Source organism: Salmo salar, chromosome 19 (assembly GCF_965601325.2).
Source record: "Salmo salar chromosome 19, fSalSal1, whole genome shotgun sequence".
NCBI classification, from domain to species: domain Eukaryota; kingdom Metazoa; phylum Chordata; class Actinopteri; order Salmoniformes; family Salmonidae; genus Salmo; species Salmo salar.
In genome coordinates this window covers 31930958-31950376 of record NC_138309.1, presented here as the reverse complement: position 1 = coordinate 31950376, position 19419 = coordinate 31930958, and the positions used below count along the sequence as shown (strand labels likewise).

The following is a 19419-nucleotide window of genomic DNA, read 5'->3' as shown; positions in this document are numbered from 1 at the left end:
GGTAAACCCCCTTAGTCCCCGGTCTTTAAATTGGCCAGGAAGCTGCTGTGAATCTTTGTGATGTGTGTATAAGCAGACAGTTGCTCCAGTGTTTTCTAGAAAGTTGCTGTTTGTGCCCTCAGCGGCAGGGGAGTTTGGCACGCTGACACACAATAGCAACCACTTCCTGTGTGACTGTAAGCACGGATTTATTTCACACATTGATACTCAGCTTGCCAGCTGCATCCCGAAACTGTCATAGAATCACTGTCTGACTTACGTACATGGTTTGATTACACCATAAGGAACCCTTCTTCATGTCCTCATTACATGTAGTGCAACAAGACCACTCATGGTCTGTAAAGTTCTCTACTTTTGATAGATTTAAACAAACAATATTGAAATCACCTTTGTCACAACCATAAATGGTCAACTCCATCTGCCTGATAGGATATTCATTTTGGTTAATTGATTCATTTGGTTAGCGTTTATTTTTATTCGATTTTAGAGTCAAAGCAACTGAGGAAAAACGAATTGTTACTTTGTATATCACTTGAATGAAAAAGACAATTAAAATTTTTTCAACTCTGTAAAACATCAACTCTGTCAGATTTTTGTGTAACCTCAACTGTCAGAGTGCTGAAAGAACTGCTAGAATGGTTCTATTTTTATTTGGGGTTTTCAAAATAATAATTTTCTATATTTTACAAATGTTTGTATTGAACTTATATATTTAGAGGCACAAGTATGTCTGTTTTTAGTATTTGCTGTTAACTCTGTCACTGGCTTGTCAACTCTGTCACTGATGGCTAACCCACTTAATCTTTTTGTCCATATTCTGAAAAAAAATGTAATCACTGTTCTGCAACATACTGACATATTTGCTGTGTTAGATCCAAGGGATGTTGCTTTCTAAATGTTGTTTAATGTTCTGAATCTGGAAAAACATGCCAATTTGCAAACTAACTCTGGAAACTACAAGGTGTCGAAAGCATTCCACAGGAACCCAGCAGCGTTGCAGTTTTTGACACAAACCAGTACCACCATATCCTGTTCAAAGGCACAAATCTTTTGTCATGCCCAATCACCCTCAAAATGGCAGACATACATGCCTCAATTGTTTCAATGCTTAAAAAAAATGTTTTTTTTTTTTTTGCATTTTCATCAAAACTGCATTGTTGGTTAAGGGCTTGTGAGTAAGCGTTTCACCTGATGTACTTGGCGCATGTGACAAATACAATTTGATTAAAGTGGATTTAACAAGTGACATCAATAAGGGATCATAGCTTTCACCTGGTCTGTCATGTAGAGACCAGGTGTTCTTAATGTTTGGTATACTCTGTGTATATTTCAAATGTTGTTAATATTTTTTTTTAAATATGGAAAAAAGGAGAGAATGTCCTGTCTTCCAAGAATCCCTGATTTGTATTTATTTTCTATAAAAAGGAAGTGCACTTCATCCTCATTCAGTAACTAGTCATCCTGGTCTGCTTTTCAAAATTTGGTAACCATGCAATAGTAATTTCATTACTCAGATTTCAAAGGCTGAATAATGCTCTGCTCCCCAAAAATCTCTCATGTTCCTGTCAAGATAGTTTCACTTGAAATTCTCATCCACACAAGGTGCTAAACGTGTAGCCAGCACCCGTATCCACAAAGCATCTCAGAGTAGGAGTATTGAGCTATGATCAGTTTTAGCATTTAGACTAGAATGAATAAGATTATATGGACAGATCCTATATCAGCACTCCTACTCTGAGATGCTTTACGGCTACGGGCCCAGAACTATATGGTGTAGCCATATCTACTGACCCCCAGTGGACAGAGCGTGTTTTCACAGCAAACAATTCCAGTGGCTTTGAAAGTCACTTTATGGTACCAAATATCATTCATATTGTTTAGAAATCTGAATGGTATTACAATAATAACATTAATATAATTATTGTATGTCATTTCGAGTTTGATTGAGCTCTGCCTTGATTTTCTAGTAGGTTATCTTGAGGGCAGAAGCGATTTACATGTCAGTGGACGAGATCCCGAGTTTGCCTGAACAGCTCCTGTAAAGCCACCCCCAGCAGTAGTGGTACATGGGTAAAATCACCGTGGAAGCCAAGACAGAAACAAAAAGCCATACTATAACCTGTGTTGTGATAATTGCCCAGTTCGGTTCGTATGTCTTGCCACCGTGATATATAGCCCTAACGCCGAGACAATAAGACAGTGTCAGAATAAATTCAACCACACCTTTGTTTCATCACAAAACCAGAGAGCAACCTCTGTCCGGTGAAGTCCACAAAGCATATTGCATGTAACAAACAGTTACATCACCTACAGCATGGTCAAGCAAGTTAATGTTTCCCACATTTTCAGACCACTAAACAACTATTGATTTAGAACCACAGAGTTACCGCAAGTCACAAAGAAAACAGGAGCTGCCTCCACTATTCCAGCACCATTTCAACATCATGAAATCACCTGTCTAATACAGTGACAACTAAAAGATAAAAACTATTTAGTCCAGTAAACGCAACCTAAATATTATGTGGCTGTCCATTGTTCTAATTTCTCTGTGTGTGTGTGTGTGTGTGGAAAAAACATGTTGACCTGCCGTACTTGTAGAGAAATGCCAATGCCATCCTCCTCCCTTTCATGTTGACAAACAGTCTATGACTCGGTCATTCCGTACAGGACACGCTTCTAGCTACATATTGAACTTCCATCCTCTCAGGAGGCACAATACATTAATTTATGGTTGGATCAGAATCACCGTTATAATCACTGGCCAGTATGGAGAATTAAGTAAAACCACAAGTCCAAATCCCTATCTCCATCCATGGATCATTTAAGAAAGGGCCCATTTTAGCTAGCTAGCCAGCCATCAGTGGACGACACGAGATGCAACAATTTAAGTTCTCTGTCAACGACATGTTGCTTTTGGTGTGAAGCCAAATCCAAAAACTGGCTTCCCTTGACACTTTTTGTCCTGGTGCACTAGGGCCATTTCCACTGACGACAACGTGATGAAGGCAAGTAACATTAAAGTTAGCTGGCCAAGAGGGAGAGATAAAGGGACCGAGATAACCTGCTTCAACTGTGGCCAGAAAGGGCACAAGGCCCGGGAATGTACCGTTACTGGAGAGCGCAAAGAACGGAGACAGTGGTGTAGTTTTTGCAAGAGCTCCACTCATACTGACGCAAATTGCAGACGAAAAAGAAGAGACAATGTGAAACAAGCAACAGATGCTGAATGCCACACATTTGCATTCATAATAAGTGACTATCAGGTTAGTGGACTGAAACAGAAAGGGCTGATGGTTGATACGGGAGCAACGTCACATATAGTCACGGACATCGGGAAGTTTAAGGAGTTTGACGATACTTTCAAACCGGAAAAACATTCCGTGGAGCTGGCTGACGGAACAAGAACGAATGGTGTCGCGGAGAGGAGAGGTGCAGCGGAGGTTTACCTGAGAGACAACACGGGTCGTTGGGTAAAAACAACGCTGACGAAGGCGCTGTACGTGCCGTCGTTTCCACAGGACATTTTCTCTGTTAAAGCAGCGACAGCCAACGGAGCTTCAGTCAACTTTCGACAGGGGTGTAACAAGCTCATCCACAAGAACGGTACCACTTTTGACATCGAGGAGTACGATAGTAAAGTCTATCTTAACACTGTAAGTGATGAAAATGATGATGGATGTCATGGGTGCTATGATATTCACACATGGCACAAAATTCTTGGCCACTGTAATTTTGAGGATGTGTCAAAGTTAGAAAATGTGACAGAGGGAATGAAAATCACAGGTAAGATTGACAAATCTACCCTCAACTGTGAAATCTGCACTCAGGGAAAATTTGTTCAGAGCAGAAACAGAGAGCCTGATGAAAAGGCAAAAGCGGCTCTTGAGCTTGTGCACACTGATTTGGCTGGCCCTATTGAGCCAGAGGCGAAAGATGGGTTCAGATATACTCTAGCATTTACGGATGATTATTCAGGGGCAGTTTTTGTGTATTTCCTAAAAGCAAAGAGTGATACTGTAAAAGCTACTGAGAAGTTTATTGCTGATGTGGCCCCTTATGGGAAAATAAAGTGTGTCAGGTCAGATAATGGCACAGAGTTCACAGCCAAAGAGTTCCAGTCACTGCTCAGTAAGAACGCCATAAGACATGAAACTTCAGCCCCTTACTCACCCCATCAAAATGGGACCGCTGAGAGAAATTGGAGAACACTGTTCGAAATGGCAAGATGCATGCTACTTGAAAGCAACCTACCAAAGAACTTGTGGACATATGCTGTAATGACTGCTGCAGTAATTCGCAATAGGTGTTACAATATGCGTGTAGGACAGACTCCACACTACATGTTTACTGGGAGAAAGCCTGATCTTTCAAAGATGAAAGAATTTGGATCTGTTTGCTATGCATATAGACAGAACAAGAAAAAGTTTGACTCAAGATGTGAAAAGGGTATTTTTGTCAGGTATGATAAAAATAGTCCAGCATACCTAGTCTACTACCCAGACACTGGGAAAGTTCTTAAAAACAGATTAGTCAAGTGTGTTACAAAAGGTGTAGTCGAACACCAAACTCAGACAGATTTGGAAATCAGTGATGATCTTCATGGGGAAAGATTTGAAAACCCCATGCCGAAAGCCAAGATGGCAGATCAAAACTCAGAAGAGACACAAGATGTGCAAATTGAGACTTCAGATGGTCAGAGTCCACGCTATCCAGACAGAGCGAGGAAGAAACCCCAGTACTTAAAAGACTATGAGTGTAAAGTGAAATGTGATGACCAGATACCACCTAGTGTTGACTACTGCTACAGAGTAATGTGCAATGCACCACAAACCTTCAAAGAAGCAATGATTTCACCAAAATCAGAGATTTGGGCTACTGCTATGAAGGAGATGGATTCCCTTAGGGAAAATGATACATTCACATTAACCACACTGCCAGAGGGTAAAAATGCAGTGGGGGGCAGGTGGGTCTATGCGGTCAAAAACAATTCAGATGAGACTGAGACATACAAGGCAAGATATGTCAAGTGGCAGGAATAGACTATAAGCAGACTTTTTCTCCAACTGCAAATATGACATCAGTACGCTGTTTGATGCAGCTAGCAGCTCAGTATGACTTAGAGTTACATCAGATGGATGTCAAAACAGCATATCTACATGCTCCTATTGACTGTGAAGTGTACATGAAGCAACCAGAGGGTTTTGAAGTCAGGTCAGATACAGGTGAGCAACTAGTCTGCAAACTGAACAAGTCACTGTAGGCCTGAAACAGTCAGGAAGGAACTGGAACAAAAATGTTGCATGATCACCTTAGTGAAAATGGTTTTACACAGAACCCAGCTGATCACTGTGTTTATAACAAACAAACTGCAACAGAAAGGATAATTTTGATAATTTGGGTCGATGATCTAATTATCGCTGCTAGTGATAGTGACTCACTCACAAGTGTAAAAGAAATGTTAAGTGAAAAATTTAAGATGAAAGATCTTGGGAGGCTTGGACATTTCCTAGGCATTGATTTTACACAAAGTGAAGGGAAAATAAAGATGAACCAAACAAGGTACATAACCAAGATACTGGAAAGGTTTGGTATGGTATGTCAGACTGTAAAACAAGGTCAACACCATGTGAACAAAAACTAAACTTTGATGGTGAACTTATTGATTCAAAAAGGTATCGTGAAGTGATAGGCAGCTTGATATATGTGATGACATGTACAAGACCGGATATCAGTTGGATTGTCAGCAAGCTGTCACAATACCTATCAGAACCAAAAGAGCAACACTGGATAACAGCTAAACATGTGTTGAGGTACTTGAAGGGAACAATGAATCAGGAGTTGTGTTACAAAAAGGGGGTGGAAAAACTCAACCTCATAGCATATAGTGATGCTGATTGGGCAGCAGATCAAAGTGACAGACGAAGCATAACAGGGTATTGTTTTAGTTTAACTAAATGTCGACCTGTCATTTCATGGAGGTCTAAGAAGCAGGCCAACAGTAGCTTTATCTTTGAAGATAACCAAGGTGCAATTGCTCTGTCAAAGAACCCAGTATGTCGTCAGAGATGTAAACATGTCGACATCACATATCATTTCATTCGATCTGCACTCAGTGATGGTAAAATAAGTATTGAATATTGTCCAACGGCAGACATGGCTGCAGATGTTTTGACTAAACCTGTAACGAAGTTCAAAAATGAAAAATTCTTGGGTTACATGTTTGGAATATAAACTGACATTTGTGAGATGAATAACTGCAAGCTAAATGTGTTGATAAAGTTAGTTTGAATACGACTTGTACAGTATAAGAGCAAGTGGGGGTGTTGGCATGTGGACTAATATGTTGTTGAGTTGTGTTCTTACACTGGTACAGTCATGCCCTATGAGAGATGTATGACTGCGCATGTGCGAAAATAAATAAAAAGTGCATTTTCCCCCGTTCTGGTTAAAACACCAATGATGAACATGTGTGTTTATTCCTCCGTTAAGTAAACCGGTATTCCTGTCCTGAAGATGTTAGCACCAACATCAACTCTGGCTATTATTTGGTACGCAACCATCCAGCCAGCTGACGCCTGATGTCCATCAGATCCATATACTTTTTGCTGGATGTCTTTTCCGTACTTACATGTTTCACTTTTCAACTAGATAAAAGCTAGTTAGTTGGAATATGTGTGGGTACTTCCATTTGTATCACCGCACGTTAAAGCAACGAACGAGTTGAACATATGCTGTACACAGAACGCATCGCTGCCTAGTGCGGCATTCCCCAACATAGAGTTGCTCCATTGACAGTGAATGACTTCCACCGGAACTCAGAGTTTGATGCCTCTGGTGGACATGAGGCTTGAAGCCAATTGACTAAATAATTTGGCTAATTTATCCCACCTGCCAACACATACGCGACACCCACATCAAACCACACCCGAAACCAACTCACGTTTGAATTCAATCATAGCCGCTAACATTTCTTAATGAACCACATCTTAAAACAAGGCCAAATCAAGGAGTGCAGTCGTCCTTTAAGGCTTGAGTGTTTGGCATCTCGTGGGCCACGTCAACCAGTGGAGGCTGGTGGGAGGAGCAATAGGAGGACGGGGGTCATTGTAATGGCTGGAATGTAATAATTGGAACGAGTCAAACATGTGGTTTCCATATCTTTGATGTGTATGATACCGTTCCATTTACTCCATTCCAGACAATACAATAAGTCAGTCCTCCTATAGCTCTTCCCACCAACATCCACTTATGTCAACACCCTACAGGATGGATAGTTATAGTGTATTGTATTGGCTATTGTTGTCCAATTGAACAGGAAATTCATGGCCAAAGCATTGGGTAATGCCCTTTTAGTGTAACAGCTGTTTGAAAAGACCACCTGAAATTTCAGCCTGTTTTGGTGGGATGGAGTTTTGGCCTGCCTGGTGACATCACCATGAGGTAAATTAGTTAATAGACCAACAAGAAAGGGAGTTCCAAACATCTCTGCCAATAACAGCCAGTTTTCAGGTTTCCCCTCCCCACTCAGACCACTCCCAGACAGTCCAATCAAAATTCTTGATGAGAAATAGCTCTTGGCTAAGAAGCTATTTTTGACCATTTTAAATGAAAACAATCATAGTAAAGGTATCAAGAAATTATTTGATATCGAGATAAACACAGCTGAATGAGACCTTTAACAAAATCTGATATTTATAAGCATAGATTCTGCAGTACCCTCTTCATGCTTCCAGCCTTGTTAAAAATCATACCTGCATGACCAAAAGGTGACAGGTATGACAGGTAAACAAACATCTTCTGAAAATTGGTTTAGCAGACAATGCATAGCTAGATTGTAAATTTAAAAAATAAATAAATAAACACTTGCGTCCCAAATGGCACCCTATTCCCTTTATAGTTCACTACTTTTGACCAGGCCCATATGGGCCCTGATCAAAAGTAGGGTACTATATAGGGAATAGGGTACCATTTGGGAAGCACACATGCACTTCTCTCAGCGAGATGAGATTCAGTTAGACTCTTACCATGGCCTTCATCTCATGGGTTCCCCGGATGCCGTCCAGCCCGATCTTCAGTTTAACCGTGGTACTCCATCAGCTGGGTCTCGTTGGTCATATCTGCGCCATGTAGCCTGAGAAGCGCTTGTTAAGCCTAGAGAGGGTGTGTTTCTCTGCAGCCCATGAGCGGACCCCAGCCAGCATGGGCCCCGCAGAAGCAGATGCTACTGTTGCAGCCAGAGCTGCACACGCTCCCAGCCCCCTGCTGCGGCCCATAGAGAAGGCAGCACTGCCACCACCCATATCCAGGCCCATCCCATTCATTGTAGTAAGAGGATTAACTTCAGACAGCTGCTTGCAGGCCCACATCTTTTATATTCTGTCCCAGGGTGCACTTTGAACAAACGTGAAAGAAGCCAACATTTTGGTAACAGCTTTTATTACCCCACAACAATTCAAACATATAACACATACACGTCTAATATGACATAGGTGGTCGTGTATCATACTCTACAAGAGCATTACGTCAAAGACAGCAACATAGAACTTTTGTCATATTACACACATATGCCTCTGGCCTGGTACCAGACGGAATACAATATATGCCTTGATACCAGGCTATTATCAGGGTTGAGGACAAAAAAGTTCACTGTTCCCATAAAAATATTCTATATGTGTAGGGAAGTATTTAAACACTTGCTTAGGTCCAACCTCTGATCTTTCCAAGCATTTTTTATATGCTAAAACAGGATAAAAATTTTAAGAAAAATAAGAAAACATATCAAATCATACTACTGTATGTAAACGTTTCCCTCAAAACCTTCCCCTCAAGATATTTTGGAATGTTATGCTATGCTGCGATTCATAATATGTACCATTAGCCATGACTATTCACTATCATTAAAACTTGGAGCTCTGAATTCCACCAGCTGAATAGATATAAACAGATGTTGCATGATACCCCAGCTACATAGAAATAGGTGAAAAAGATTATACAGTCTTGAGAAGAGACAATAATTTATATTGGTGTCATGGGAAAATGTACCCATCACCATCAGATATAGACAGCACCAAAGCTTCAAGCATATGTCTCCTATTCAGAAGGCCTCCTTTTTAGACAGCAAGTCAAGGACGTGAAAGTACTTGCATAGAGCAATGAGGAAAACCTACTACTAAACACACAAAGCTCCAGCTCCTAGATATGGGACAGCACGGCGTAGCAGAGGGACAGAGACATTGAAGGTTCTTCTCCCAGTGAGACTGACCATTGGAGGCTCTGTCGATTAGCCACCAACCCTTAATACCCAGCAATCATCTCCTAAAGCCAATGACTACAAAAGCTGCTGGATCAGCGAGATGATACGATTCTTCTGAAAGGTTCTGAACTACAGGTGATATTCTCAATTCAATTTTTTGTTCAAAGCACCTGCTCCTGTAGTGGGGTAGAATAAATGGTAAATGGGCAAAAACTTTCTCCAAAGTGACAGTCCCAGGTTTTGGGCCATTTCTACCCTCTTGTCATGTATTTTAACCTCCATTTTGTGTCTTGCTGTGTGATGCAAAGGGTTCATTCATCAGACTCGTATCTAGAATTGATACATTGGAACTGTTAGCAGAGAAGGTTGTTAGACCGGAACTGCAAACATAATCATCTTTCAGGAGAAGAATCTCAATCAACCAGTCTATATATCATACATAACCAATTTGTATAATAATCAACCGACTCACTTTGAAAGCCGTTTCCTGATGTCCTTGATCTGCTCATTTTTCTTGGTCAGGATCTCCTTCATGTTGCGGTAGGCAGAAGTCTGTTGGAACTTCCGGTCCAGCTCCTACACACACACACACACACACACAAAACTGGATTGCATGATAACCTCGAAATAGCAGATATACAATTGGGTCCATAGCTCAAATGATAACTTCAGATGCAGTGCATTTGGAAAGTATTCAGACCCTTTAACTTTTTGTTACGTTACAGCCTTGTTCTAAAATGGATTAAATAGTTTTTCCTCCTCACTAATTTACACACAATACCCCATAATGACAAAGCAAAACCAGGTTTTTAGAAATGATTGCAAATGTATTAAAAATAAAAACATTTACATAAAAATTCAGACCCTTTACTCAGTACTTTGTTGAAGCACCTTTGGCAGTGATTACAGCCTTGAGTCTTCTTGGCACTTGTATTTGGAGAGTTTCTCCCATTCTTATCTGCAGATCCGTCAGATCCGTCCTGATCTGTCAGGTTGGATAGAGAGCGTCACTGCACAGCTATTTTCAGGTCTCTCCAGAGATGTTAGATCGGGTTCAAGTCCGGGCTCTGGCTGGGCCACTCAAGGACATTCAGAGACTTGTCTCGAAGCCAGTGCTGCGTTGTTTTAGCTGTCTGCTTAGGGTCGTTGTCCTGTTGGAAGGTTAACCTTCACCCCAGTCTGAGGTCCTGAGCGCTCTGGAGCAGGTTTTCACCAAGGATCTCTCTGTACTTTGCTCCGTTCATCTTTCCCTTGATCCTGACTAGTCTGCCAGTCCCTGTCGCTGAGGAGTGGCTTCCATTTGGCCACTCCACCACAAAGACCTGATTGGTGCAGTGCTGCAGAAATGGTTGTCCTTCTGGAAGGTACTCCCAACTCCACAGAGGAACTATGGAACTCTGTCAGAGTGACCATCGGGTTCTTGGTCACCTCCCTGACCAAGGCCCTTCTCCCCCGATTACTCAGTTTGGCCGGGCAGCCAGCTCTAGGAAGAGTCTTGGTGGTTCTCCATTTAAGAATGATGTGTTCTTGGGGACCTTCAATGCTGCAGAAATGTGTTGGTACCCTTCTCCAGATCTGTGCCTCAACACAATCCTGTCTTGGAGCTCTACGGACAATTCCTTTGACCTCATGGCTTGGTTTTTGCTCTAAGATGTACTGCCATCTGTGGGACTTTATATAGACAGGTGTGTGCCTTTCAATGGAAACAGGATGCACCTGAGCTCAACTTCGAGTCTCATAGCAAAGGGTCTGAATATTTATGTAAATAAGGTATCTGTTTTTTTTTGCAAACATTTCTAAAAACCTGTTTTCACTTTGTCATTATGGGGTAGTGTGTGTAGATTGCTTAAATATTTATTTTCCTCATCAATTTGAGAATAAGACTGTAACGTGATAAAATGTGGAAAAAGTCAAGGGGTCTGAATACTTTCTGGAAACACTGTATTTTGAGACTGAAGTTCATACAATTGTCCATTGGTTGAAATCAATGCATGATTTATGTGAAAGGCATCAGGTAGGTAGCAGTATAGGGTACAGGCAAGGCACGTACCTTCTCTGCCAGGGACAGTTGTTCCTGTACCCTGAGCAGGTCATGTTTGGCAGATACCAGGTTGTCCTGCAGGTCTCTTTGGGAGGCAGCGTTGACACTCAGGGACTTCTGGTAGTCTTCCTGCAGTGCTGCCACCGTGTCCTCCAGACTAGTGATCTCCTGAGAGCGGGTGGCCATCTTGGGGAGAGAGACACAGCATGTCAGTGGGTGAACTTTTATGTGCGTTCCAAATGGCCCCCTTTTCCCTATACAGTGCAGTACTTTTGACCAGAGCCCTATGGGAATCGGGTTCCATTTGGGATGCACACTCAGATTGACATATATTCAACACACAAAGCATAGTGTCAGATTGATACATACCAGTTGATTTCCATGAAAGCAAATTAAATAATAGTAATCGTTCAGTAAAAAAGCAGGACAAAAGCTTCAACACATCATAAACACAAGTCCAGCATGTGGACAACTTCACTAAAAGGAAAAAAATTATACAATGCACAAAAACGAGGAAGTAAACAGGAAATACTACTGAAAAGTCAAGTGCAGTTGTCATTCTATGGTCTTTTGAACCAGGTTTGTTTATTATATTGTTAACCCATAACCTTGAACCCATGGCCCTTATGGTGCTACAGTACTTGCTGTTCCCCCTTGACCTTCTGCAAGTCTTTGAGAGCCCTCTCCGCCCTGGTCTTCTCATCCAATGCACCCATGGCCTGAAAAACAATCAGTATACTGCATATAAGTGATACCAACATATAAGTGATATGATCATTCAATTAGCAAGGTCAGGTGTAAGTCAGGTGGAAACATGAGCACAATTACAATGATGTCAAAAGTTACAATAAGTAGACTGCATTTAAGGGTGTGTTCGTAAATTCACTTTGTACGCTCTGCTCTGAAATGCAAGCTCAGCTGGAATGGCAATAGCTAGAGTACTATAACATAACTTACTTAGTTACTAACATAGCAGGCTATTCTAGCCAGATAGCTAGCTTGCTACAGTACAATGTCTTTCATTTGTTTATTTTAGGAGTATGACACTGCCAACATTTTAATGGAAATCCTGAATATGTTAACCCTCAATATGCAGCTTACACACACACGGATTCCAGACTATGCATATTTTTAATTTTTTTTGTACATTAATGACGACTTCAAAATGCACTTCAAAATTAAAAGGAGCACCTTCCAAACCCCTCTCCGAGGAAATAGCTACCCAAATAACCAACCAGGCAGTTGGTCGGCCATCCATTCCACTCTAGCAGACAAGCAGCTCATGATTGTTCTGTGGTTACTAGGAAATCAGGAGTCATTCTGGTGAATATTGTCGTGCCATTATAAACTAATCATGATCATGGATGTGATCAGGTACAGAACTTGACAAAATTTTGTCCAAATCTACAGTACCACACTATTGATAAGCAACGTCATAACTAAGTAAGAACATGTCAATCAGAAACACACTTTACGGATTCAGATGTGTGAGGTACCTGGGTTTCCAAAGTCCGGAGCCTGCCTTTGAGCTTATTATTTTCCTCTTGTAGCCTTGATATCTCCTGATGAAAAACCAATGTGATTAAACAGTTGATGAGATGGCTGGTGATATAGCTGCTGAGCTGGTGCTATTACAAAATACATCTGTACTACCAGATGATGTTTGAGTACCTTACCTTGTTGAGAAGTTCAGATACCCCACCTTCATTCAGCGGTGCTAACTTGGGCTTGCTAATTTCTTGGTTAGTCTGGGTAAGGAAGTAAGGCATGTACGTGAGCACATACTCTCCCATCAATAAATGGCATCAATATATTTTGTCAGCTGTCCATTACCTTGATAACATGGACTTAAAAAATTCACTTAAAAAGGTCTGCTATTTCCAATTTTGATACAATTCAAGTGCTGTGTATTTCATGAAAGTGCAACATTTCAGCCCTAACCATGTAATGCATGCACACTTCTTTTTTATAAAGGGGAAATAGTTCAAAGTGGTTGGGCACTCACCTTATTTGGGTTTTTAAACTCAGTATTCTCAAACTCAGCCACTTGCTCTAACAACTCTCTGTAGAAAATGAAAAAGAGCAAAGGGGATGAGAAAAAGAGAGATGGACAAAAAATGAGAACATTTTATACTTTTAGGCACATTTATAGCTAATAAACGAACCAGGGTAATGACAGAATGTTTGATAACATAAAGTGAGTTTCATTGAGTGTACTGACTCATTGGGCTTCTGAAAGTAGGGGACATGTGGCCTAACAGCTTAGCATGTTTCTTTATGAAAGAGATCAACAGAATAACATTGTGCAAAACATTTGACATGGAGTACAGGTAAGCAGCCACCTGGCAGTTACTGTATGCATCTTTAAGAAGAAAAATAAAACAATTGTTATCCTCCTGAAGATAGTTTAAATAAATGTTTATGATCAACAAAGCATCTCGCTACACACTTATATGTGGTTTGAAAAAGCTGCAGAATGCACGTAGCTCTTTGGCTACTATGGGCGTATTCCCTGCTTCTAACACCCTACTAACAGCCACACAGGATTGAGGCCTACGGAACACCTTCAGGGGCTTGGTAAGTTATCTTATTGAGTGACTAGACATAATAGAAACACAAAAACATAATCTACAAAAGCACAGGCTTGATTTTGTATGTTTTGTTTTTGTTCTATGACTGGTGTCAATGTAATAAAGGTCAAATGTAGTTTAAACACAGCTGGTTAATATTCTCAATTCAGTAGATGTTAGATGTCAAATACAAACAAAGACCCAAATTGCTAGAAAAATTGAATTAAACCAATATCTCTCATTCCCTCACACTCATGTACCAATCTCACAACAACCTCACAATATCCATAAAGGCAAATCAAAGTCATGTTTGTAAAGTACGAAAATGCTCTCTCTAATACCATTTGCCATGTAATCACTGTCTCCATTCTACCTTGCTGATGGACTGTCAGTTTTTCAACATCAAAAAGTTGGGACTGTAAAAGGAATGGCTTTCCCCTCCCTCTCTAAAAGGCCCATTAACATAGTCCCTCGGCCTGGAAATGTACTCCACATCACAGAGCCATGTTATACATTTCAAAGTGGCATGTTCCTGTGCCCCAGTAACAAGTTCAGATCCATCCTCAGAGTGGGGCAGTGAGTGTGAGGGAAGGGTCATTAGCCTCACCCTCCCATTTCATTGTATTGTTGGGGGAAAAGGGTAGTGAAGTGTGAGAAACCGTTATCTGCTATTAACCCATTGCGTAATTGCTCCAATAGCCTTAAGTCCGAGTTTAGATTTAGGAAGTGCACTATTGAGATTCATTGAGCCACCAGCTAGTTTCCAATGTTAAACTGAAATATACCTTCACATACACTCCCTAATTCTCAGTACTACCTACTATTTTACATTTTAGTCACTAAGCAGACGCTCTTATCCAGAGCAACTTACAGTAAGGAGTGCATACATTTTCGTACTGGTCCCCCTTGGGAATCGAACCCACAACCCTGGCGTTGCAAGCGCCATGCTCTACCAACTGAGCCGCAAAATGGGCTTCAGCCTGTCCTTGAAGCCCCCCCTCATCCCCACAGTCCACCTCCGAGCCATCCCACCCCTCCCCACAGCCCACCTGTTCTCCAGCTCCGATATGTCAGTCTGCAGACGGAGGTAGAACTTTTCAGCCTGGGAGAAGAGCTGCCGAAGCAGCAGCACGTTGGTGTGGGCCGTGTTGATGAGCTCTGTCTCCACCTCCCCTCGCACAACCAGCTGCAGCCCGTCCAGCATGTCCCGCACCTCGTCCACTGTGAATGTCTCCTCCACGAGCCTATAATAGAATACAAAAGGAATAACTCTTTCTCCCTGTGGGAGAACTTCTTCTTTGGAGATACACACAAATACCCTTCAAAGCTGTCCTAAGAAGACAGACTTGCATACCTCCGACAAACATCGTTGGCTAGCTGTGATAAAACACATAAAAATGGTGTGATACAACACCTGCTGTCTTTAAGGTCCTCGAAGCAGGAGTCAATGGTCTTGAGTCTGATGATCCTCTTGGAGCGTGCAAAGCGCATGTAGTTGATGGCCTCATTCTGATGGTGCTCATTGAAACCGAACTCAGCCTTCAAAGAGAGAGAAGGAAAAAGAGGGACAGGGATGGATGTCAATTTACAGCAAAATAACATAAACTAGAAGACGGATCTGTGGTTGTGGCCCTCTTCATTAATTATAGTTAGTTGTTTAGTTAGCAGGTTAAGTTACTGTTTCAAGCACAATATCGAACAAATACTCTTCTTCAAATGGGATTTTAAACCTAACCCCATTCTTAACCACACTGCTAACCTTATGCCTAACCTTAAATGATGACCAAATAGCTCATTTTAGTTTTCATGAATTTTTACGATATAGTCAATTTTGACTGTGGCAATTTGTGGAAACCCTAGCTAATCAGCAGGCAGCACTGCGTTGTCATGGAAACGTTATAGTCTGTTCTAGAGGGCTAGCCTAGTAGCAGTCACTTGGCTAGCTAGCTAATGTTTACAATTTCGCTACTCACTGACTAAACTAACGTCAGCAAGCTAACTATCCGTGCAGTCGACCGCATCGATTACAGAGATTGTTCGCGCACTAGACGTGACAAAGCATAATGCTGCTGCTGCTACTACTCTGTTCTTTATTTTACTCGAGTCATGTCTACTGTATCCTGATGCCTAACGTTAACGTCGTTAGTCACTTTACCCTGCCTTCATGACATGACTCATGTACATATCTACCTCAAATATCTCATACCCCTGCACATTGATTTGGTATTGGTACTCGTGGTATATAGCTCAATTCTTGGGTATTGTATTCCTCTTGTGTAAGCTACTATTTTTCTTTGTATTATTTTATTTTTTAACTCTGCATCGTTGGGAAGGGCTCGTAAGCAAGAATTTCACGGTTAAGTCTAACATTACAACCGTTGTATTCGGCGCATGAGACGAATACAATTTGATTTGATCCCTTGCTAAATCCACACCAGCAAGCTGGCCATATCATGTTGCTAGCTACATAAGCTAGCTAGCTAACGTTAGCTGGGCTAAAGTATCTTAGCTTGCTAACGTTACTCACCATTGTTGACGCCAAACACCCGACTCTTTTACTGCTAAATGTTATGTTAACTGGCTAGACAAACGAATAGTTACACTACGCTTTTAACTAGCTATGTTTATTGATGGTGATATCTGAAAATATTATATCAGCTAGCTCGCCTCTTCAGCGCTGGAGATGTCTTGGATACGGAAAAGCGTCATTGCGTTGGTAACCATGGAGCACGTTCAACCATAGAACAAGTTCCTTGTTGGGTCAGCATTTCTTAGTTCTATGCGTTCTATTAATTTACTTGAGAGGCTATACAGTACATTCGGAAAGTATTCAGACCACTTCACTTTTCCACATTTTGTTACGTTACAGCCATATTCTAAAATGTATTCATTCATTGTTTTCCTCTTCAATCTACACACACCGCATAATGAAAAAGCGAAAACAGTTTTTATAAATGTTTGCAAATTTATAAATGAAAAAAAAACATGAATATCTTATTTACATAAATATTCAGACCCTTTGCTATGAGACTCGACATTGAGCTCAGTTGCATCCTGTTTCCATTGATCATCCTTGAGATGTTTCTACAACTTCATTGGAGTCCACCTGTGATAAATTCCATTGATTGGACATGATTTGGAAAGGCACACACCTGTCTATATAAGGTCCCACTGTTGACAGTGCATGTCAGAGGAAAAACCCAGCCATGAGTTCGAAGGAATGGTGTAGAGGCACAGATCTGGGGAAGAGTACCAAAACATTTCTGCTGCATTAAAGGTCCCCAAGAACACAGTGGCCTCCATCATTCTTAAATGGAAGAAGTTTGGAACCACCAAGACTTTTCCTAGAGCTGGTCGTCCGGCCATACTGAGCTATCAGGGGAGAAGGGCCTTGATAAGGCAGCTGACAAAGAACCCGATGGTCACTCTGACAGAGCTCCAGAGTTCCTCTGTGGAGATGGGAGAACCTTCCAGAAGGACAACCATCTCTACAGGTCTCCACCAATCAGGCCATTGTAGTAGAGTGGCCAGATGGAAGCCACTCCTCAGTAAAAGGCACATGACAGCCCGCTTGGAGTTTGCCAAAAGGCACCTAAAGGACTCTCAGACCATGAAAAACAAGATTCTCTGGTCTGATGAAACCAAGATTGAACTCTTTGGCCTGAATGCCCAGCGTCACGTCTGGAGTAAACCCGCTCATCACCTTGCCAATACCATCCCTACAGTGAAGCATGGTGGTGGTGTTAGCATCATGACGTGTGGATTTTTTTCAGTGGCCGGGACTAGGAGACTAGTCAGGATCGAGGGAAAGATGAACGGAGCAAAGTAGAGAGAGATCCTTGATGAAAACCTGCTCCAGAGCACTCAGGACCTCAGACTGGTTCACCTTCCAACAGGACAACGGTCCAAGCACACAGCCAACACAACACAGGAGTAGCTTCAGGAAAAGTCTGAATGTTCTTGAGTGGCCCAGCCAGAGCCCGGACTTGAACCCGATCAAACGTCTCTGTAGAGACCTGTAAATAGCTGTGCAGCCTGACAGAGCTTGAGAGGATCTGCAGAGAAGAATGGGAGAAACTCCCCAAATACAGTTGTGCCAAGCTTGTAGCGTCATACCCAAGACTCAGGTCCTTCAACAAAGTACTGAGAAAAGGGTCTGAAAACTTATGTAAATTTCAGTTTATATATATATATATATATATATATATAGTACCTGTCAAAAGTTTGGACACACCTACTCAATCAAGGACTTTTCTTTATTTTTACTATTTTAGAATAATAATGACGACAACAATAAAATAACACATATGGAATCATGTAGTCACCAAAAAAGTGTTAAACAAATCAAAATATATTTTATATTGTAGATTCTTCAAAGTAGCCAACCTTTGCCTTGATGACAGCTTTGCCCACTCTTGGCATTCTCTCAAACACCTTAATGAGGAATGCTTTTCCAACAGTCATGAAGGAGTTCCCACATATGCTGAGCACGTGTTGGCTGCTTTTCCTTCACTCTGCAGTCCAACTCATCCCAACCTTCCAATTGGGTTGAGGTCAGGTGATTGTGGAGGCCAGGTCATCTGATGCAGCACTCCATCACTCTCCTTGGTCTAAAACCCTTACACAGCCCGGAGATGTGTTGGGTCATTGAAAAGCAAATGATAGTCCCACTAAGCGCCAACCAGATGGGATGGCGTATCGCTGCAGAATGCTGTGGTAGCCATGCTGGTTAAGTGTGCCTTGAAATTAGAATAAATCACAGACAGTGTCACCAGCAAAGCACCACCACACCATCACACCTCCTCCTCCATGCTTCACGGTGGGAACCACACATTCAGAGATCATCCGTTCACCTACTCTGTGTCTCACAAAGACATGGCGGTTGGAACCAAAAATCTCAAATTTGGACTCAACAGACCAAAGAACAGATTTCCACCTGTCCATTGCTCGTGTTTCTTGGTCCAAGCAAGTCTCTTCTTATTATTGGTGTCCTTTAGTAGTGGTTTCTTTGCAGCAATTCGACCATGAAGGCCTGATTCACAGTCTCCTCTGAACAGTTGATGTTGAGATGTGTCTGTTACTTGAACTGTGTGAAGCATATATTTGGACTGCAATTTCTGAGGCTGGTAACTCTAATGAACTTATCCTCTGCAGCAGAGGTAACTCTTTCCTGTGGCGGTCCTCATGAGAGATAGTTTCATCATAGCACTTGATGGTATTTGCGACTGCACTTGAAAAAACATTAAAAGTTTGACATTTTCTGGATTGACTGACCTTCATGACTTAAAGTAATGATGTACTGTCGTTTCTCTTTGCTTATTTGAACTGTTTTTGCCATAATATGGACATGGTCTTTTACCAAATAGGGCTATCTTCTGTATACCACCCCTACCTTGTCACAATTGAGTGAATCAAATGCATTAAGGAAAGAAATTCCACCAATTAACTTTTAACAAGGCACACCTATTAATTGAAATGCATTCCAGGTGACTACCTCATGAAGCTGGTTGAGAGAATGCCAAGAGTGTGCAAAGCTGTCATCAAGGCAAAGGGTG

The 19419-nt window shown here is 41.5% G+C and overlaps 1 protein-coding gene across 1 annotated transcript; it reads right to left on the bottom strand.

The window, feature by feature from the left end:
• Nucleotides 1-8946: 8946 nt before the first annotated feature.
• Nucleotides 8947-16577, bottom strand: LOC106578658 (leucine zipper transcription factor-like protein 1). The gene is made up of 10 exons (XM_014157698.3): nt 16392-16577; nt 15279-15403; nt 14914-15108; nt 13300-13357; nt 12971-13042; nt 12791-12856; nt 11936-12013; nt 11304-11480; nt 9726-9829; nt 8947-9583 (listed from the first exon to the last, which is right to left on the bottom strand). Exons 1-10 carry the CDS (start codon nt 16392-16394, stop codon nt 9565-9567), a joined length of 897 nt encoding a protein of 298 aa, XP_014013173.1. The 5' UTR covers nt 16395-16577; the 3' UTR covers nt 8947-9564.
• Between the last annotated feature and the right edge of the window lie 2842 nt (nt 16578-19419).

Coding starts and splice junctions, on each gene's coding strand:
- LOC106578658 (XM_014157698.3), bottom strand. Junction 12,014..12,790: donor TCCGGACTTTGGAAACCCAG/GTACCTCACACA, acceptor ATTGTTTTTCAG/GCCATGGGTGCATTGGATGA. Junction 11,481..11,935: donor AGGTCAAGGGGGAACAGCAA/GTACTGTAGCAC, acceptor TCTCTCCCCAAG/ATGGCCACCCGCTCTCAGGA.